This window comes from Lotus japonicus, chromosome 6 (assembly GCF_012489685.1).
Source record: "Lotus japonicus ecotype B-129 chromosome 6, LjGifu_v1.2".
NCBI lineage: Eukaryota > Viridiplantae > Streptophyta > Magnoliopsida > Fabales > Fabaceae > Lotus > Lotus japonicus.
This window is the reverse complement of record NC_080046.1, coordinates 63,371,692-63,392,023: the sequence shown is the minus strand read 5'-3', so window position 1 is coordinate 63,392,023 and position 20,332 is coordinate 63,371,692. Positions and strand designations below refer to the sequence as shown.

Below are 20,332 nucleotides of genomic sequence, written 5' to 3'. Positions count from 1 at the left end.
TGTTAGAACGTAGGATATAACACTATATTTAAAGGTTGAAACTCTACCATTCCTATTTTGCGGCAAGTTGCTAGTAATTTTTTACAGAACCAACTTATTTTCTGGCTTTTTAATGTAGAAAGATTCAAGCAACCCCAAACTGTCAAATCACAAGCAAGTGTCACTCTATACAAAACAAAAGAATCAGTAAAGCAAAAGGTATGCACTACAGTAAAATGTATGCATTCAGAGTATCACCGTATGTCTATCATGATGGTCATCAGTTGCAGAAGGAAAATAAAAAAGACAAAAAGAAAGTATATAGCAAGGCTCTTTAGCTTAAACCTAAAAAAATATGCGTACCAAAGGCGGAAAAAGTACACAAGCATCTATCTCTGTAGGTTGGTCCTTTACAATCATGTTGAAATGTTGTAGAACCATATCCTCATTGAACTTTCTTTTTTTAACAATTTGCCACGTATTTTATTTAATAGACAACCGAAATGGCCAGGTATAGATATATAATACACCTAACAATAAACACTGCTGAATACAAATAGAAATACCTCATTTATATCTCCTATCCTCTTGGAAGCAATCCGAGGGTTCAATAAGAACCTTACATAACTGGAAAGGAAAAAGTAGTTAGGAAATAATTCATGCAAGCAAAAAAAAACAATGTCTAAAGTCTAAACAGACCTCTAAAGGGCAGTACTGGGGCTTTAACTTAGGCTTATTGCCCATCTGAATTCCCGACAAATGGCTATATTACAAATTAATACCATATTTCTGAGTCCAATGTGTAGAAACAGATACGATATCATCAGGACCACGAAGGAACGTAAATAATTCAAAAAAGGAACTAATTCAGCTCCAAAAATCAAACATAAAAGCAAGATATTACAAGTTATGTAAAAAATAAAAATAGCTTACATTAAACCGCTCACAGTTTTGGTTGTGAGACCTCCAAAGGCAAACTGTCTTGGGGTGATTGCTTGGAAAAAGGCAAAACAACCAAGAAGTCCTTTAAGGACTCGTTTACCTGAGTTTAGACAAATGATTTGTTAAAATACTATAATCCTCCCAAGAGCTTTAAGTTGCACAATCTATGACACAAACCTATTGATATGAACTTGTGTCATAGAAGCATCGATATTAATCCCGCTCTGCACCAAATATTGTAAAATCGAAATTGACTCGGGCTCTTTTTTAGCTTTCACATCTGTGTGAAATAACTATGACACATGAGTTTTATAGTTATTTAAAGGCAACAAGATAAGAAAGGATAATAGAATAAACCTATATTTAGGGATAAACCCTCTTGCACAAGTTGAAATGTTTGGAAATGGTATGCGGAATAAGTTGACCTGCAGTGCAAAAGAGGGTTCACAGAAAGGTAAAGAAACCAAAATCACAAACACAAAATGCAAAGGAGAGCGTTCAAGGTAAAGAAACCAAAAACACAAACCATAAAAGCAAGATATTTCAAGTTTTGTAAATCCCTGCACAAAACATCAAAGGGTTTTCCAAGAAATGTTCATGTTCTGTTTTGTTTAGTTTTTTTTAGATTTTTTGTAAAGATGTAATATGTCATGATTTCATGAACAAAGACTTGAAATCCTTAATATTGTGAACATTGTGAGGTGGATTGCCTTGATATTGTGAATATTAAATACTTTAGTTGAGGATAGATACTAGTTTCATGAGCGAGCTTCAGATTTCCTTGACTTGCATCTTCTCTTGGACCGTGATTCCATCGCGATTCAAATGAAGTTGATGATTTCCTTGCTAGTATTGGAGCTTGACTCCAGTGCCCTATGCACTGTTTTAAGACTCGGCTCGGACCGGCCGGTCCGACCGGTTGGACCGGGACTCGGTGACCTGACCGGTCCGAGCCTCACCTTAGATCGGTTGTGCATACCACTCAGCTGGAACCGGTTTGAACCGACCGGTTTAATAATTAAACCGGTGACTCGGCCGGTTTTTTATTAAACCGGCGAGTCACCCATTTCATGTTTTTTTTTATTAATTTGTTGATGATGGGCCATATATACAAGCCCATTTTTCGGTTGACTATTAACTATTTAACAAATTGGGCCCTTCAAATCGTTTTTTTTTATCCAGTTGGAAACATTTGGGATAAAGTTGAACAAAAAACGTGATATTGTGTTTAAAAGTGCAACCAGGAGGGTTTGAAGACAGGTCACATAGGATATATGGAGAGTAACTTACCAGTGCACCATCTGACTGTTATTGATTGGAGACGCATTTTAGAATTTATATATTAACTTTATATTGCATTTGACATTTTTTATAATTTTTTAATATACACCGAGTCGAGCAATCGAACCAGTGACCCACCGGTCCGACCAGTGACTCAGTGACTCAGTACCCCGACCGAGTCGATGACCGAGCCGAGTTTTAAAACACTGGCCCTATGTCTTGTCTTGAGATCCTGTTTCAATAGTCGTCTCTCATCTTGGCTAGAAATTTGTTAGCCTTACCGTTGTGTTGTTTGTTTTTTTACATTTCTAGCATGTAAAAGTGGGTTGGTGAATAAATTTATGTAATACAATGTTAGTATCAAATAATGGAGGTGGTGGCGGTTTCGCCGACGTGAAGTTCTCCTTACACGCTCGCGATCACGATCATTCTCGAATTTTCTCACCGGACGTTGGTACATTGGACTACGAAGGTGGTGGCGGTTTCGCCGAAGGGATTCTACTATGGCTATGTTTGTCATGCCTAGCTGATAAGCTAGCTGAAAGCTGAAAAGCTAGCTGATAGCTAAAAAGCTAGCTGATAAGCTAACTGAAAGCTGAAAAACTACGTAATTGGAACAAAAATGTTTGGTAAAACTCGGTGTTGAACAAGCTGAAATTGTAAAATGACATAAAAGGACATACTTGTATAATTCTTTTTTTTATTTAACATTAATTTATTTTCACATTAATGCCTACTGAAATAGGCTCCTTCACCAAACACTTTTATAGAGTTTTTAAGCTTGTCAAATAAGCTTTAAGCTAGTCAATAAGTTATAAGCTAGCTGAAATGACATGTCAAATATATCATATGTTTACTGTTACCCTAATTTTGGAATGGCTTGCTAAAACAAGTTATCTTTGAACCAACGTTTACCCTAATTGCCCTAATTCCTCTACAAAACGTTTATTTTTTTTGAGCCCATATTTTACTTTATTGGTAACATTAAATTTTCAAAATTTTACTTTTTTTTATGGAAATTTTTTACTTTAACTATACTATTTAGATATAAAAAAAAATACGTTCCAAAAAAAAGATATAAAAAAATATTATACTATATATCTTCAACCAATCAATATTAAAAAAAAAAATTACTTCCATATTATCCTTAAATTAATTCTCCATCAATTTGATTTTTAAAAAATTAATAATTCATATCTATAATCTATCTATCTATAATCTATCTATATATCTATCTTATATAATCTGTAATCTATCTATAATATATCTATCTATAATCTATAATTTATAATCTATCTATCTATCTATCTATCTATCTATCTATCTATCTATCTATCTATCTATCTATCTATCTATAATCTATCTATAATAATAATAATCTATATAAAGGAGAAGTTTTTGCAATCTTGAGGGCAACTTTGTCATTCAATACTTATTTCACTATAATCTAATTGTTTACATGGGTATTTAAGTAAAAATACACATTATTTTCTAAAGATGCAATCACAGCCGTTCATTCCATTGCAACCTCTCATCATCCGTCCATTTCTTCTATGCTTTGAGAACACTTTATGACTTTAAAATGTATTGATCTTTCACTATTCTAATTGTTACATCTTTTCTAATTTAATGATTTTATAACTTTTCTTTTTCCAAAACTCTTCTTCATAATTTCAATTTATTCTAAAATGAAAAATATTCAATAATTGGATTGAGGAGGAGAGTTGTTGAAACTTTTCACATTCTTCATGGTTTATTCTCCATGTATAAATACTATTCATCTGTTTGATTTGCATGCATCCTTTCAACCTCATCTGCATTTTGAGATTTAGAGTTGGTTAAAGTATTCATGACTTCAAGGCAGTGACTGCAGAACTCTACTATTTTATGTTTTAGGTTTCAAGTTTTATAAATCCCTGCACAAAACATCAAAGGGTTTTCCAAGTAATGTTCATGTTCTGTTTTGTTTAGTTTTTTTTAGATTTTTTGTAAAGATGTAATATGTCATGATTATGAACAAAGACTTGAAATTGGTTGTATATTACCTTGATATTGTGAGGTGGATTGGCTTGATATTGTGAATATTGAATACTTTAGTTGATGATAGATACTAGTTTCATGAGCGAGCTTCAGATTTCCTTGACCTGCATCTTCTCTTGGACCGTGATTCCATCGCGATGCAAATGAAGTTGATGATTTCCTTGCTAGTATTGGAGCTTGACTCCAGTGCCCCATGTCTTGTCTTGAGGTCCTGTTTCAATAGTTGTCCCTCTCATCTTGGCTAGGAATTTGTTAGCCTTTTTTTTGACAAGGAACTGAATAATTCATTAAGGAGAAAGGGACAAAATGTCCAAGAGTACATACCGTTGAATACAATGGGGAGTGACACCAATCCACTCATTATCATCATGAGCCAAAGAAAATCTAGATAATTCATGTGCCACCCTATTAGCATTTCTACCTACATGGCATATATTAAAACTAGCAAATTGACAAACTAACTGAAGAATCTGTTGCAGCAGAACACCTAGGTACGAGCCACTGCATTTACGCTTCAAAATGGATTGTACAATACTAAGACAATCTGATTCAATTTTCACAACAGAAAAACCACAATCCAACGCCATTTGCAAACCCAATTTAATGGCAGAAGCCTCTGCATATTCAGGACCAAACGCAGCTCTCAGAAGTCGAGTTCTAGCAACCAACACATTCCCAAACTGATTTCTGATGACCAAGCCAAGGCCCCAAGTAGAATCGGTACCTGCTGCATCAACGTTGAGCCTTACCGTTGTGTTGTTTGTTTTTTTACATTTCTAGCGTGTAAAAGTGGGTTGGTGAATAAATTTATGTAATACAATGTTATGTTAATGTTATGTTAGTATTAAATAATGGATAAACTCATACCTTAATGTATATATTGTATTTTTAATTCATCCATTAATTCCACAAAAGCAACGGTTTAGATCTACACAACACCGTCGGCAATTGCATGATCTGCAACCTACTGCGGCGTACGTTAGTCAGTCTTCTCTACTTTGCACCGCGTTGCTTCTTTCACCTGCGCTGGCAAACTTTACAGACACGTTAACGCGCTTAACTCGCCGCGTAAACCCCACCGCCTCCTCTTCTTCTTCCTCCTCAGTTCAACATTGAACATTCATCACACTCATCATCAATTCATCATCATCACAATTCAAGTTCTCCAATCTTCTTCTGATTTCTTTCTTTCTTTCTTCAATGGAATCGAAAAACCCCATAAGGTTTACGCTGGGGAAGCAGTCATCGCTGGCGCCAGAACGCCACAGTGAAGAAACGGATACACACAGCGATGGGGTTGCTATTGATTCGGGAGTGAGGTTGATGTATTTGGCCAACGAAGGCGATCTCGATGGGATCCGTGAGGTTTTGGAATCGGGTGTCAGTGTCAATTTCAGGGATATTGATGGCCGCACTGCTCTTCATATTGCGGCGTGTCAGGGTTTGACTCATGTTGTTGCTTTGTTGCTCGAGAAAGGTGCTCAGGTTGATACTAAAGATCGATGGGGTAGCACGGTAACCACTCTCTTCTATGTTCTCCGTCACTGTGTTCTTGTTTTGAATTCAACTAGCTTAGGGTGTGTTTGGATTTCAGTTGTGATCAACTCCAAAGCACTTTAATGTTGAGTATTCTTGATATACTTGGTTTAATGTTGCTATTCTTGATCTCTAGTGTAAGAAAGCCTTGAACTTTAGAATAGATTTTGTTTCCCTTGCAAAAGTCAAAATCTGGCTTCAGCCTTGCAAAAGTCAAAATCTGGTAGTATGGTATGGATTTTGCAATGCCTGAATTAAGGATTGTGTGTGAATTTACCAAGGCATTTTGTGCATATGTCATATTTATTGTGGGGTGGTTGAGTGATTGTTTAGGCTTCAGTTCCTTGGATTAAGTTTAAGGCCAGTTAGGGGAGCTTCTGGACTAAGAAATAGTTTCTAACTTAGGAAAATGATGTCAGATGGGGGAGCTTCTGAAAAAATTAAAGCTTGGACTGATTTCAGCTTATGCGGGAAGTTGTAATTTAGAAGACTCGTAGTTAGTATGTTTGGAAATTATTTTACAATTGATTCTAAATGTGCGATCAGTTTTGGGGAGAAGTTTCTGTGAGTAGCTTCTGGGTGTCGGAATTGATTTAGAGAAATTAATAAGCTCATCAATGTTCGATCATTGCAAGGTCCTTTTAACTTTTATTTTCCTACAAAAAAGTTTACCCGAACTAGCTCTAAGTTAGCTTCTTCAATCACCCGAAGTAACTTGCTCCTACACTGGCTTACCGTCATTTGTTCTTAACTAAAGTGGAGCTGGAGCAGGTGGTGTGCACAGAGCGTTTATTTGGCATTCGGTTTGATCTAATTTCCTATAACAGATGTTTCTTGCTTCTGTGACACATTGCCTGCCTATACATTTCCCTGTTAAAAATATTAGTATACTATAATAGGAGTAAACATCAAAGAGGATATGTATAAGTGAAGTGAAACTGAGAAAGTATGAGTGATCTCATGTTGGAAAGTGTACTAGGTTTCTTTCTGTTTGAGGCATTAATCATGTTTGTCCTTTCCCTTAGTTTCATTCTCTATGAAGTGATGAGGTGATTCAGGCTGTATCACATTTCAACTGGACTTTTTAATTGTTTAGACTTCATGCTTCCTCCTCTTTCTCCCTTAGCAACTGTTCCAGGGTCTGATGTATGAAATGAACTGCGTTTGAAGATGAAATACTATTGTTAGATGTTTAATTACTGGACTACTATTAATTTCCTGTCTCTCAAACAGCCACTTGCAGATGCTATATTCTATAAAAACAATGATGTGATCAAACTAATGGAGAAGCATGGAGCAAAGCCTCTGGTGCGTGCTAATTGAGGATTATAAAGTTATGAAGTTTGTACTTATTTATTTGTTTGAGATATCAGACTTAGATTTTGAAACTAGTGTGGATGCCAATGTATTCATTATACTGTTTCAGATGGCCTCTATGCATGTTAATCATGCACGTGAAATCCCAGAATATGAAATCGATCCTAAAGAACTTGATTTTACCAACAGTGTGGAGATATCAAAGGTAAGCTCATTGTTAGGAGTTTATTTTCATTTTGATAGTTAGTGTAGGTGCCTGTTTGTTTAAAGTTTAGAAAAGAAGTACTCAAATTAGCTTATCAGAATAATCAGTTTTTTAAAGCTTGAAAAATACACTATTTTTTTTAAATGATTATTTTCAAAATAAAAGTGTTTGTTCTTTAAAAAAGCTAAAAGAGACGGACTCTTACTCTAGCTTCAGATTATTTTATTCCGAAACCTTGTGGAACTGATAAGGTTTTCTATAATCACATGTCTTTTGTTGTCCACCATTCGGATTTGTAGAACTTTTTAACTTGTGTGGTTTCTTCATTTCCATTTCAATTATCATACTAAATTCTAATTAATGATGTTTGTAAGTTTAATATCTCCCTTCATAATTAAATTTTATGATAAATTTGTTGATGGCCATGTCGGAAACATAATTGTTTGGAAACTGGTTAATTCCTCTTTCTCAAGTCTCAAGGAATTTCACTGCTGTTGGGTATCGAGATCCAACTTACAGATTCACATAAAAGAAGTTCTGGTGTACATAATTACTTTAATACATGAATCATCTTCTATTCCATTTCATGTTAACGATTCTTGCATCTTATCATCTTGACTTAATTGGCAGGGGACTTTCTGTAGTGCATTGTGGCGTGGGACCGAGGTTGCGGTAAAAAAGCTTGGGGAGGATGTGCTTATTGATGAGGAGAAAGTGTAAGTTGCTCATGAACCTTGTGCAAAGATTGTGTTAGTTCTATTATATACTTTCATGATAATTAATATGCTTTACTTTTCACAGGAAGGCTTTCAGAGACGAGCTTGCTCTTTTCCAGAAGATCCGGCATCCAAATGTAGTCCAATTTCTGGGTGCTGTGACACAGAGTAGTCCAATGATGATTGTGACAGAATATCTTCCCAAGGTTTTTTGTCCTATAATTACATGGATCATGATTTCTTGAGCGTTACATGGGATGCTTGTTTGATAGACTTCAACAGTAACGTGATAGAAAATGTTATTTTCTGGATCTTATTTCCCCTTGTGTGCAGGGAGATCTTCGTGATTACTTGAACAGAAAAGGAGCTCTGAAACCAAGTACAGCTGTGAGATTTGCACTTGATATTGCTAGGTATTTGACAGTCTCATCATTTATTTCATTTTGGATCTGTTTGCGAGTTACAACACTGAGTCTCAAGATAAGTAGTTAGATGGAAAAAAGAGCAAAATAACCAGGATTTTTCAAATAAAAATATTCCTGAAGTATTTTTATGCTCATAAATTTAGATATCTCCTGATATCCGTGTCTTGTGTTTGTAATTTTGTATGAGAACTGAGTTTGGGTGAAAGCATAGATTTGTGAAGAAACAAAGACATGGAATTTAAGCATGTCATTTTTTTTAATATTTGCTACATCTTTCAGTTTATGATACCTTTTATTAAGCATGGCAAACAGAAACAGATGGGTTGGGTTGGAATTGAGTTAGACTTCAATGGATAGGTTCAAGTGTTGTTAGATACTTATTTATCTAGCGGCTAGCGCACTTTTAAAATCTTACAGGATTATAATGATTACTTCTAACTCTTCCTATATTCTATTTTTTTACCAGACTATATATAGCTGCTAAACACATAATATCTAAAAATTCATTTAATGTGAGTCATGTTTGGATGAGACATTTACAGGGTTCTGACCTCTGATTAATGGATAATGATGTCTCTAGACCTCTTAATGTTTGTCATTTTGTCTATTAAGAGTTACTTGATGCCATTTTTTATTTGAAATTATGCAGGGGAGTTGGTTATTTGCATGAAAATAAACCATCACCTATTATACATCGTGATCTTGAGCCTTCGTAAGTTCCTTTGTTAAATTCTTGTTTTTTCCTCTTCTTTTATGTGAGGTCTGTATGTCTATCTAATATTCTGATTAGTCTACACTTTTTATCGATGTCTCTTATGAGTAAGCTAACAGTAATATATTGCGGGATAATTCTGGGCACCTAAAAGTTGCAGACTTTGGGGTTAGCAAGTTGCTGGCAGTTAAAGAAGACAGGCCTCTAACTTGCCAAGATACTTCTTGTGAGTGCTGCTTTTCTTTAGAACTGTCATTAATGCACAATGTCTGAAATGCTATTTTTCTTATTCCATAGTAGAATATTGTGATATTTTTCATCAAGTGGACTAAGACATGCTGCCTCATGAACTACTTTTCTGAAACCAGGAAGTTTGTTACTTTTGTTAATAGGCCGCTATGTCGCTCCAGAGGTTTTCAAACAAGAAGAATATGGCACCAAAGTTGATGTGTTCTCATTTGCACTAGTTCTGCAAGAGGTAACTAATTTTAATATTTCACTTTGAAATGGAAGGCTACTAAAATTTTTACATTACACAAATGATGTATGTTCCCCTTTGAGAAAATTTTATGGTTGTTGTTATTGTTGTTATTATTGTAAATAATAAGTATTACTAGTACTATTTTGAAAAATTGCTTATTATTGTTGATTATGAGTTGGAATATCTACAGAATATCCACAATATCATTACTGTATCTTAGAATAAAAAGAGTATCTTAGATCTCAGGAATGATTTCCATGTTTCATCATATATCGTGATTTGTTGTTAACCAAAAAAATAAAATAAACATGTCATGATTTGTTCCCTTAACTAACCAACCTAGGATTAGGAGTCTAGTACTAATATAAACAGGGAAGACGATGGGGGCGGCTGCAGAGGTCTGGCAGCTCAAGCGGGTCTCTCTTTTGGGGCTGAAACCCAGAAGCTCGTTTCCAAAACCCTGGTCCTAGGATCAGCATCGTGGGATCTGCCCCCAAAGATCGGGATCCTGGACCCATGACCTCCTATATGGTATCCGGATTGTAAAGCACTAGAAAGATCGCAAGATCGTGGGATCCTAAGATCCGGTTCGGGATCTTGACCACTGCATATGGTCACCATCTTCCACTATCAATTCATTACACCACATATCTCTCCTTTTAATTAACATTTTGGAAATTTGAATTGCCTTACCCGACATATTGATTGTATTTGAATTATTGTTGCTTTCCTCTGTGAATGATACATCCTAACTTACTGTTGTCATTATTGATGTTTCTTTTATGCTATGCTTTAGATGATTGAAGGCTGCCCACCATTTCATGCAAAGCGTGAAAATGACGTTCCTAAGGTATATGCTGCTAAAGAGCGGCCCCCATTCCACGCTCCAGCCAAGCGTTATTCCCATGGACTTCGAGAGTAAGTCTTCTATGTTTTTTGTGTTATATTTCCTGTTCCTTGATAATAGGTAACTGGACTTTAAACTATTTCTTCATCTTAACTTCTAACTTAGATCATTTACTTATAGGTTTTCTAATACAATAATTCTAAATCCTATATTTCCTACTTCTTGATAATCGGTAACTAGATTTTAAACTATTTCTTCATCTTAACTTGTAACTTTGATCTTTTGCCTATAAGTTTTCTAATAGAATAATTCTAAATCCTCCTACTTGTTCCACCTAATAATCCCTCTACTTACTAAATGAATAATTTAGTCAATGCTCATTATGTTTTTAAATATTAGCTGCATTTATCTTTTCATGTAATGCTTTCTTTATAAATTAGTAGATGGGTTTGTAGGAGTATATAAAAATAATCATTCTATTTCCTAATAAGGTATTGCCTCGGGCCTTTTTTCCCACCTGACTTGAATAGTAATATGTTCATATGTCTAATGTCTGCAAACCTTTTCTCATTTTACAAATCAAGTTGTGCCAACTTTAATTAAATGAGTGTCCTTAGTCAGCTATAGCATACATTATTTATATCTTACTATTTTATCTGTTTGATAGACTTTTATTTTATTTGTTTCTTAGTATGCTTTGCCTTCCCTCTTGTGTGAGTGTGAAATTGTTAACAAATGATTTAACATGATTTTTTTTCCAATTTTTTTTTTCTCGTATGATAAGATTGCTTCATCATTTGCATTTTGCTGATCTTTCTAATGATATCTGCCTACAGATTGATTGAAGAGTGCTGGAATGAGAACCCAGCAAAGCGGCCAACATTTAGGCAAATAATAATTAAGCTGGAGTCCATCTACAACACAATTGGTCAAAAAAGACGTTGGAAGGTTACTATCTATCTCACATTCCCCTCCCTCCCCTGAAGTAGATAGTTTTGTTTGCACATGCTATTTCAAAAGTGTGTGGTCTATGAATCTCAGTTTACAAATGTCATATATTACTCATGTAGGTTATTAGTTACATGTCTAGTGTTACTCTTTGAGTGAAATGGTGGACAAACTGTTTTCAGAAATGTTTCTGGGTTGATAAAATGATGAAAAAAATAATAGGATGATATTTGTCCTAGAAGAGGGCTTGCATGGAAGAATAGGAACAAGTGTGGCTATTTGAGTTGACAAGAAATCCTTTGCATATATACATGTGGGTTTTTCTGGCACAGGATTTATGTCATGATGTGCCAATGAAGGCTCGACTTCTTTGGTTGCTACAGGTTTTTTGATAGCAAATGTGAGGCTTCTTTAGCTGCATTGTTATTTAATCAGAGTTGATCTCAGTAATAGAATTGACAATTTGGTAGTTAACAAAAATGGGTTAGTTAAATGTAATGATCATATTTGGAGTTAAATAATGATATTCTGGCTTGCATCCCGTTTGGCTTTATTTGAAATTTTCTCATATGAGCAATCAGGAAAATGAGATGCTTAATGACCACAAAGAATTTTTTAGAAGGAACCTAGCCATAATGTTATCACCTTGCACCCAGTTAAATTATTCACTAATTTTATGTCTATTGGCTGAATTTGATGTTGGTTGTATTTAAATGTAGTAGTTGGCAATTTCAATTTCATTTCCAGCATGAAAAAAAGGCGGCACTGTATTTCATATCCAAACAGATTTTGCTGATTATAGAATGTGCGGCGGAATTATATCATTGATACTGGTTGCTTCTTGCTCCTCGTAACTGCACAGGTTAGACCATTGAAATGCTTCCAGAATCTGGAAGCCTTATTGAAGAGGGATCATTCAGATAGAAGCAGTAGGGGCGGTTCATCTCGCTCCACAGCCAGCCGTAAATAAAGGAAAATATTGTTCTGTAACTTAATACTGGCGTAAAGATAGCAAGCAGATTTGACTTCTTCATCAGAGCATTGCAACGTTTTCTCGTGTATTCCCAGGTTCATGATTGTGTTTATAGTTTTCAAAGATTCTTTATATTAGTCAACGATTTGTTTCCAACATCATTCTATCTGGCCATAGAACATCATGTAACATAACACATAATAAAGAGGAATTTTCTCCTTGTTGTGTACATTGTGTATGTATTCTATGTAGAAAGACTTGTTTTGGGTAAACATATGATGTAAGTCTTTAATAATTGATGAAATTGTTCAATGGGAAAATGAGAACAAGAGCCTTTTAACTGAAAGCCATGTTTGCTTTATTGGCAAAATCAACTCCAATCAAGTTTTGAGAGAGGCAAGGAAGAGAGTGCTGCAGAAATCATGTTAACTGTGACTGTAATTTATAGTAACAAGATTGAAAGCAAACACAATTTGTATCCACATCTCAAACCTCATCAACACAATTTGTGCAACAATGATATATACACACCTCCTTTTTTATACACTTCATTTTCACATATTTTTATCTCTATCTCTCTCCTCTTATCACTTATCACATCTTATACTTTCTCTCTCTTACTTTTTTCATTTCTTCCTATTTCTCTCTTCCTCCACCTCATTCCACCTCATTTTTGAGGTGTCAACAAATAATTATCCCAATTTGTGTCCACATCTCAAATCTCATTAATACTATGTAAAGAAGATTCACCACAGATATATTTTTATTATCTTGAAGAAAGTTGGAACTGTATAAAAGTGTGGTGTTGATTGTGGTGTCAATTAGAGAAACTTTTTAGAGTTGTTATATTAGATTAAATGTTAGTAAAATTGATCAAAGTGGCGTAGAACTGCAGACGATTTGACATTATGAAGAATTGTAAAGAATGATATAAAATGAAGTATAGAAACTCTAAAAGCATGGATCAAGATGCTTTTATAACATGTTTAGATCGACTTTTCTTTTATTAGAATTAATTCAATTAAGTTTCTCTCCAAAATTGATTTTGAATTTAGAACCAATTTTAGAAGGGCTTTTTTTTTGGTCAATAAGTGGATTGTATTAGAGAAAGGCTGAACAGCCAACATGCCCTTAATCCTTTTCTTTTTCTTTTTTGAAAACTGATCCTTCCAATAAGCATCTTGAGAAAAATCTCAAGAGCATAGTACAAGGGCCAGACCAAATCAAATCTATTACAGCCCAAATTTTATCAGTCCTAGAGCACCCCATTTTTGCTATAAAAAAAAGGCAATACAAATTTTATGTAATCTGTCTTTTGTTTTATTTTATTAAAGTCATAAAGCTGTAACCAAAAAAAAAAAGTGAAGTCATAAAGCAATACAAATTTTTCCTTCAAAATTAAGAAAATTCATTTTAATGTATTCTATTTAGACAGCATGAGAGTAATATATTGGAGTATATTTGACAGCAAAGATTGATTATTATTCAATTTTATTAATAAATTTAAATGAATTTTATAAAGTAGTGTTTAAAAATAAGATGGTATGAAGATAAGTAATAGGTGTTAGTATTGAAACAGAGATTCCTAAAACAATAAATTCATTTAGAAATGTTAAAAATGTAATATAATTCATTATCTTTCATGTGTTCATACTCAATAACTTAAATTTTAGGATGAATAATGTATGATATGGTGCTGCTGTTATGATCAAGTACTCTAGAATTTGATTCTTAATGCTCTCATTCTTTGAGTAATAATCCACCAAAAATGGGTTGACTTAAGTATGCGGAAAATTATGTAAACAATACTAACATAAGATTTTATTTACAAAAAAAAAATTATTCAATAAACTCTCCAAATATTTGATTTATTTAATTGTGTTTCAAATTTAGAGATTAGTTAAACCAATTTTAACATATTGATATATTTAAATTATAATCACGTTTTTTTTTGTAGATATGGAAGCAGAAACAGCAGAAAAATTATATATCACTTTTGAATATTTTTTAAAATTATTTTTATAAAATATGGATATAAAGCAAGTTAATTAAGGCAATCCCACGCAGAGTATTATCTCAAGAGTTCATGTAACCTTCATTAATATCTTAGAGGCAGTGAGACACACAATACTTCTGCCAGCATTAACAATTTGACAAAAGAAGAAAAAAGAAGATTTATTAAACGACTATAATCTGCCTCTTATCTGATCATGTGCTTGCACCACTTTTCAATTAAATGATTCTGTTACTTGCGGCATCACTTAATTGGCAAAAATTTGCAACACATTTAACAGGATTCATGTTTTCCCTTAATGGAACAAGACCATAGAATTACCCTATGAAGCAAAATTAAGAAGTTTCCTTCAAATCAAAAGACTAATTTGGTAGCTGAAATTGGTTTAAGTCTAAACTTAGCTTAAAGTAGCCAATCCAAATTGCAGGTATGCTTACCTATTTGTGAAGAGAATAACAAATTTTCCCTTCTCATTCCACAAGCACCATTTCCCTTTCTAGGTAGTTTCAAATGTGCAAGCAAATCTCTTGCCTTTACCTTTTTCCTGTTCCAGATAGACCGTGTGCCGTAAGGCAAAGGACTCAAAACACAAAAAACATAGAGGCTGTGATATTGTGAGTACTAATTTGTAGATTATTATAGCACACAATGCAACAGTTGCCAACCTTTATAGCATAATATTGAAGAATCTGCAGCTAACATGAATTTACTAATTAGTGGGGAACATTATGAACCATCGAGTCAAACTCAACCGTATTATTTTGGGAAAGCTATGCAGTTGTACATGATGGACATGTAAGCTTCACCTAACGTGTAGATCAACTGGTACGATTGTTTTAGTTTAAGCAAAGATCTCATGCACGAGTCTTTGTGAGTGTAGTTGCTTTAAGTATTGGCTTAATTGCAACTTTGGTCCCCGACGTTTACCAATGCCACGATTTTGGTCTCCCACCTAATTTAATTACATGGATGGTCCCCGACGTTGTAGGCCGTGTGCAACGTTAGTCCTACCGTTTATTTCTTAATGGAGGAGGTTTACGTGGACGTCCAGTTGGAGAGAGAAATGAGGTATGAGGAGAGAGGGAAGCACGTGAGTATCAAGTGACCCTTATCTGAACCCATTATACCCAAACCCCTGACCTCCTTGGAACGAAGAAGGTAACGCGATTTAGATCCCTAAGGTTTCAGATTTGGATATAATGAGTTCATATAAGGTTCACGTGAGTTCACGTGATACTCACGTGCTTCCCTCTCTCCTCAGATCTCATTTTTCTCTCCAACTAGACGTGCACGTAAGCCTCCTCCATTAAGAAATAAACGGTAGGACTAACGTTGCACACGACCTACAACGTCGGGGACCATCCATCTAATTAAATTAGGTGGGGGACCAAAATCGTGGCATTGGTAAACGTCGGGGACCAAAGTTGTAATTAAGCCTTAAGTATTTGATAGAGAGAGTTTTACTGCTTATAATGTTCCTTTGCAGCTTGAACCTAATTGCCTTAGTTTGATGATACTTGTGATTCAAACCAAAACAAAAATAATAATAATAATAATGGACATGTATAAGCTACACTTCAACTAGAGTGTTTCTTTCATTGATTTGTTAATAGTGATGACTTTCTAGGCTTTGTACGAGACATGTAAGTGGCTGTCAATGCAATTGAAGATGGGGAAAATCCAAGGTTGCTCAGCGTTAAAAACTTTGTATATGCTGAGCTGCTTTATAATCATATATGTTGTACAATGTACATCCTCTAGCAAATTAATTGTGGTTGAAATGCTTATGAATCATATCTCCAATTTTTGTTGTCTTTAAATTCCAATTCTTTGTATATACTTGCTAACTGAGATCCACTACATCAAAATGATTTGGCCGACCGAACAATACATTAAGACTTCAAACAATTAAAAGTATTTAAAGTCTTTGGGGCTTGTGCCGTTTTGGAATCAGTTCAGTCGATCGGTCAACAACAAACGAATTCCCACCTTATATCTCACCTAAATTGCCTCGTGCCATTAAAGTCATTTCATATAAGGAACAAACTGATTGAGGCACTAAAATATTCTCCCAAACCAAGCAACAGCTACTAGGCTTTAATTAGAGAGAAGCAAGTGACGCAACAAAACCTTAACTCATTTTTATATAAACACATGTAATTGTCAATGAAAAACACACATAAGATTTGAATTTGGGATACTTAACTCATCTCAAAACCTAGTTCAACAGTTGTAGATTGTCTTCCCATATATGATGTCACTTTGGTCATATCTGTAGTTAATGTGAAATTTCTCAACACATAATACATGACTCGCTGGCAAGGGAGATTCGTATGATCGGTTGATCTTAAGATTATTTCATAGAACAATTATAATCGAGAAGATTATTTCAGAATCAAAATAAGATATTTAAAAATTAGATATTATAATAAAATATTATCGAGATTAAAACCATTATTCAACATTCAGATTATCTTTTAGCCTGAGTGACCATAAATATTACTTTAATGTCACATAATATTATTGCTATGATGGAGTTCCTGTGATTCCATCACGCGGGGAAGTGACGGGTAACGTTATGTTTGGACTTGGAGCCAACTACCTACCAAAAAGATTGCTCTGTTCTGTTCTGTTGAGAGGGAGATAGAGAGAGATAGCTAGAGTTACTTTGTGTCTAAAATAAACTATGATGCTTGCTTGGCATCACTGGGCAATGGAAAACGGAAACTATGGAAAAACATTATTTGTTATGCCTTCTTGGTTGAGATTCAAACATGATAGGATAAACATCATGATTTATGTATTTCCAATTTTCTTCCTTTCCGAGGTTGAAGTTTCACAACACATGAGATTTATTTTGGGGTGTGAGTGGGGCAACGATGAGGGAAAAAATGGTTGAACAGGTACCAACTTCCAACTGCTTTTTGTGCTATTTTTTTCCAGGGACATCATTGCCCTGCTAGAATGTGAAAAAAAGAGTGAAGGGAGGCCACATAAATAACAAAACTTATATTCAGCTCCATATGACTTTCAAGGTAAAAAAGTTAATTGCCTCATACCATGCCTCCACCCCCCTATTCAACAAGTTAAAAAAGGTGAGAATAGTCTTTTGAATGAGTGGAGCCTTTAGCAATAAAGCAAGCTTCATACATTCCAATTCCAAAAGAGCAATCAATCAATTAGTTACCGATAGTTAGTTTAAGTGGTACATGTTTGATTCTCTCTTAAGCAAGGTCTCATATTTGAGTCTTGTGTATGAGAAAAACCTCTGTTTAGAGTGCTAACTCCCAGAATATGAATGTTCTGACTCAAATATGATTGCCTCCGATAATCATTTATACATAAGCGCCAGTCCCTTTTTACTTTCCTTCAGGTGTCTTTCAAAATTTTAATGAGATTCAGGGTAAATTCATCAATCCTCATGCTCCATTTTATGTAACTTGCAGTAAACTTCTTCTGTTAAAGTTTGGCACCACTTTGGAAACTTTACACATAAGCATTATAGGTGAATATTATCACATTACAAATATACTGGCATAAACTTTTCATTCCTCAGAGAAAGAAGCACTAAATTTTTTTACTAAATTTATTGATATAGCTAGGCGGTGGTGGCAGAGGACCCCCAATTTAACTTCTACATCGTTTTTGGTTGTTGAATTTGGACCCATCAACTAAAAACTTATAAGGCTCAGGGGCAAAAGGCCAAAGGTAACAAAGGAAACTGGACAACAGATTTGTACTGTAATTGGGAATTACAAGCATCTACCAATTACCATTGTGGGTTCTCTTTAGCAAAAGGGAAAGGTTGGGACCAGACATCAATCACCCTTAATTAGATTGAGGTGTTACCTAATATAGGTTGAGTATTTTTGCTGATCTTTAATATTCTTAAGCTTTGGTTGGAAAAAAGTGCTATTGACTTTTAAAGAAGGCCAAGGACACTAATGCTCACTTGTGTTTGGAAGTAGTTTTTCATGACATTCATATCAGGACGTTGCAAAAACCAATTCCAATTTTATTAGGGATGGATATCTGGAATGTCAAATTTACAGGAATGAACATCTGATAGAGCTGCTTATGCAAGAGTAAATTTCCTTGCAGTAGAAAAAAAAACTCAATTCTTTGAATTGAATTTAGTTCCCATTTGAGATAAACTTTCTATTTAAGCATGTGGGAGTGAAAGCAGGTACTTGAATCGGTTGAAATCATACAATAGCTTGACGACAAAGAAGATGAGATTGTGACAACCTACATACTATGCATTTATGAGAATTAGGTCATTCATTGAAGAACTGCAACGCTTAGCATCATTTGAAAGCCCTATTGAGAATCATGTAATTGAGCTGTGGTCCCTCCTTATGCAAAGAATATATTACTCCTCAAAGGAACTGAAACTTGTACTTTGCTACTCTTCCAACTTTACAGTAAAGAATGAGTGAGCCACATTCTCTTCTAAGAATCACTCTTCCCATCAATTTATCATTTCAGTGTCAAAAATGTCTTTGAAGATTAATTCTCTATCCATAAAAAGGGAAACTTGACTCTATAAAGCATCCACTATGCCCAAGTCGAGGGAGGTACTAGACCCACTTTATGGATTTAATGTATGCGGCCTTAACTTTACAAGAGGCTTATTCTTTAACCTGTGCCAAGGCTCGCCGTAATTCTATCTCCATAATAACAAAGAAAATAAATTATGGTTTCCTCTATATGTTGAGACAGTTATTTGAAATATAACATGATAAAGCTCAAGGACATTGAAGAATTTAACTATTAGAACAAGTATTAGACTATGCAAGATGAAGCTGAGAGAGAAGGTTTTCAAAGGAAGATAAGGTAAGGTCACTAATTACCTTTATATGATTTAACAAAATTAGGGCAAGAAAGGGGGGCATTAAGTTCTCCCACATCCCCAAACAATAATATAAGGGGGACCTCATCCTCCCCTGTCTTCACTTTCTCTACTCTTTCCCCTTCCTCCCAAACAGGGCCTTAAACAGGGACTTCTCATAAGGCATCAAGGCTCTAATTTTTTATTTTTCTTAAACTTTTACATGTATTCCACTCCACTACCTCTTTTGCATAATTGGTTCACATTGAAAACCATGCATAGCCAATAATTGAGAGGTGTATATATGACACATGCATTTCTTAACTTTAGCATTTGGATGGCTGAAGCAAGAGGCATGTGGTACCACTTGCTCCCAACTTGTGGTCCTCGTGGCAGATATGGGCAAGATTTTATTGTTTATGAAAACATTATGAGTTTGACCCATGAGAGAGTGCTTCTCTCTCTAGCTTTTTCCATTTCATAGCTAAATTAGAATTAGTATTGAAGTTATGAGTACAAGGTGAGTTGGAATTAGGTTTAGAAGGTTAAACAATTTGCTGCAAAGCAAGGGGGAAAACATGATTTGACCCAATGGTGGTACCTTCAATTCCTAAGCACCTGGAAATAGAGACTATGCGTGGAACATTCTACCATGAGGTGTTGATGTACATTTTTTATTATTAGTAGCATGTACTTACTACTTACATTAGATAAGATGAGGTAAGAAGATGATATGCTGAGAAAACTGTGCAAATAAACCAATAAGAAAACAGTGAGTGATGTAAGGTAAGTGATATGCTATCCATTTAGTAGTATGTTTGAATTAACTTATTTTTCTTCAGAATTAATTTTGCGCTCTAAAAACTACTTATATACATGTTAAGGTCCCAATCTGAATCTCAGGATCCCACGATCTTGCAATCTTTCTAGTATTTTACGATTTGAATCCCACATAGGATCTCGTGGGAGCATGATCTATCTAGGATCACGGGACTGGGGTTTGGAAATGATCTGGGTTGGGTTTTAACTCTATAAGAGAGACTCGCTTGAGCTGCCAGACCTATGCGACCACTTCTCATTGTCTT

General features: G+C 34.8%; 1 protein-coding gene across 1 annotated transcript; it reads left to right on the top strand.

Annotated features, from left to right (window-relative positions):
• Positions 1–5,196: 5,196 nt before the first annotated feature.
• Positions 5,197–12,748, top strand: LOC130722891 (integrin-linked protein kinase 1). Its single transcript, XM_057573763.1, has 12 exons — positions 5,197–5,757; positions 7,012–7,086; positions 7,205–7,300; positions 7,931–8,016; positions 8,102–8,222; positions 8,350–8,429; positions 9,091–9,153; positions 9,273–9,379; positions 9,546–9,631; positions 10,431–10,552; positions 11,318–11,429; positions 12,292–12,748. The coding sequence occupies exons 1-12, from the start codon at positions 5,443–5,445 to the stop codon at positions 12,397–12,399; spliced, it is 1,371 nt and encodes a 456-aa protein (XP_057429746.1). The 5' UTR covers positions 5,197–5,442; the 3' UTR covers positions 12,400–12,748.
• The last annotated feature ends 7,584 nt before the right edge of the window (positions 12,749–20,332 follow it).

Excerpts from the sequence above, each read along its gene's own strand:
- LOC130722891 (XM_057573763.1), top strand. The coding sequence starts at position 5,443 with ATGGAATCGAAAAACCCCATAAGGTTTACGCTGGGGAAGCAGTCATCG. Across the intron at positions 7,087-7,204 it reads AGCATGGAGCAAAGCCTCTG|ATGGCCTCTATGCATGTTAA; the intron begins GTGCGTGCTAAT and ends ATACTGTTTCAG. Across the intron at positions 7,301-7,930 it reads ACAGTGTGGAGATATCAAAG|GGGACTTTCTGTAGTGCATT; the intron begins GTAAGCTCATTG and ends CTTAATTGGCAG.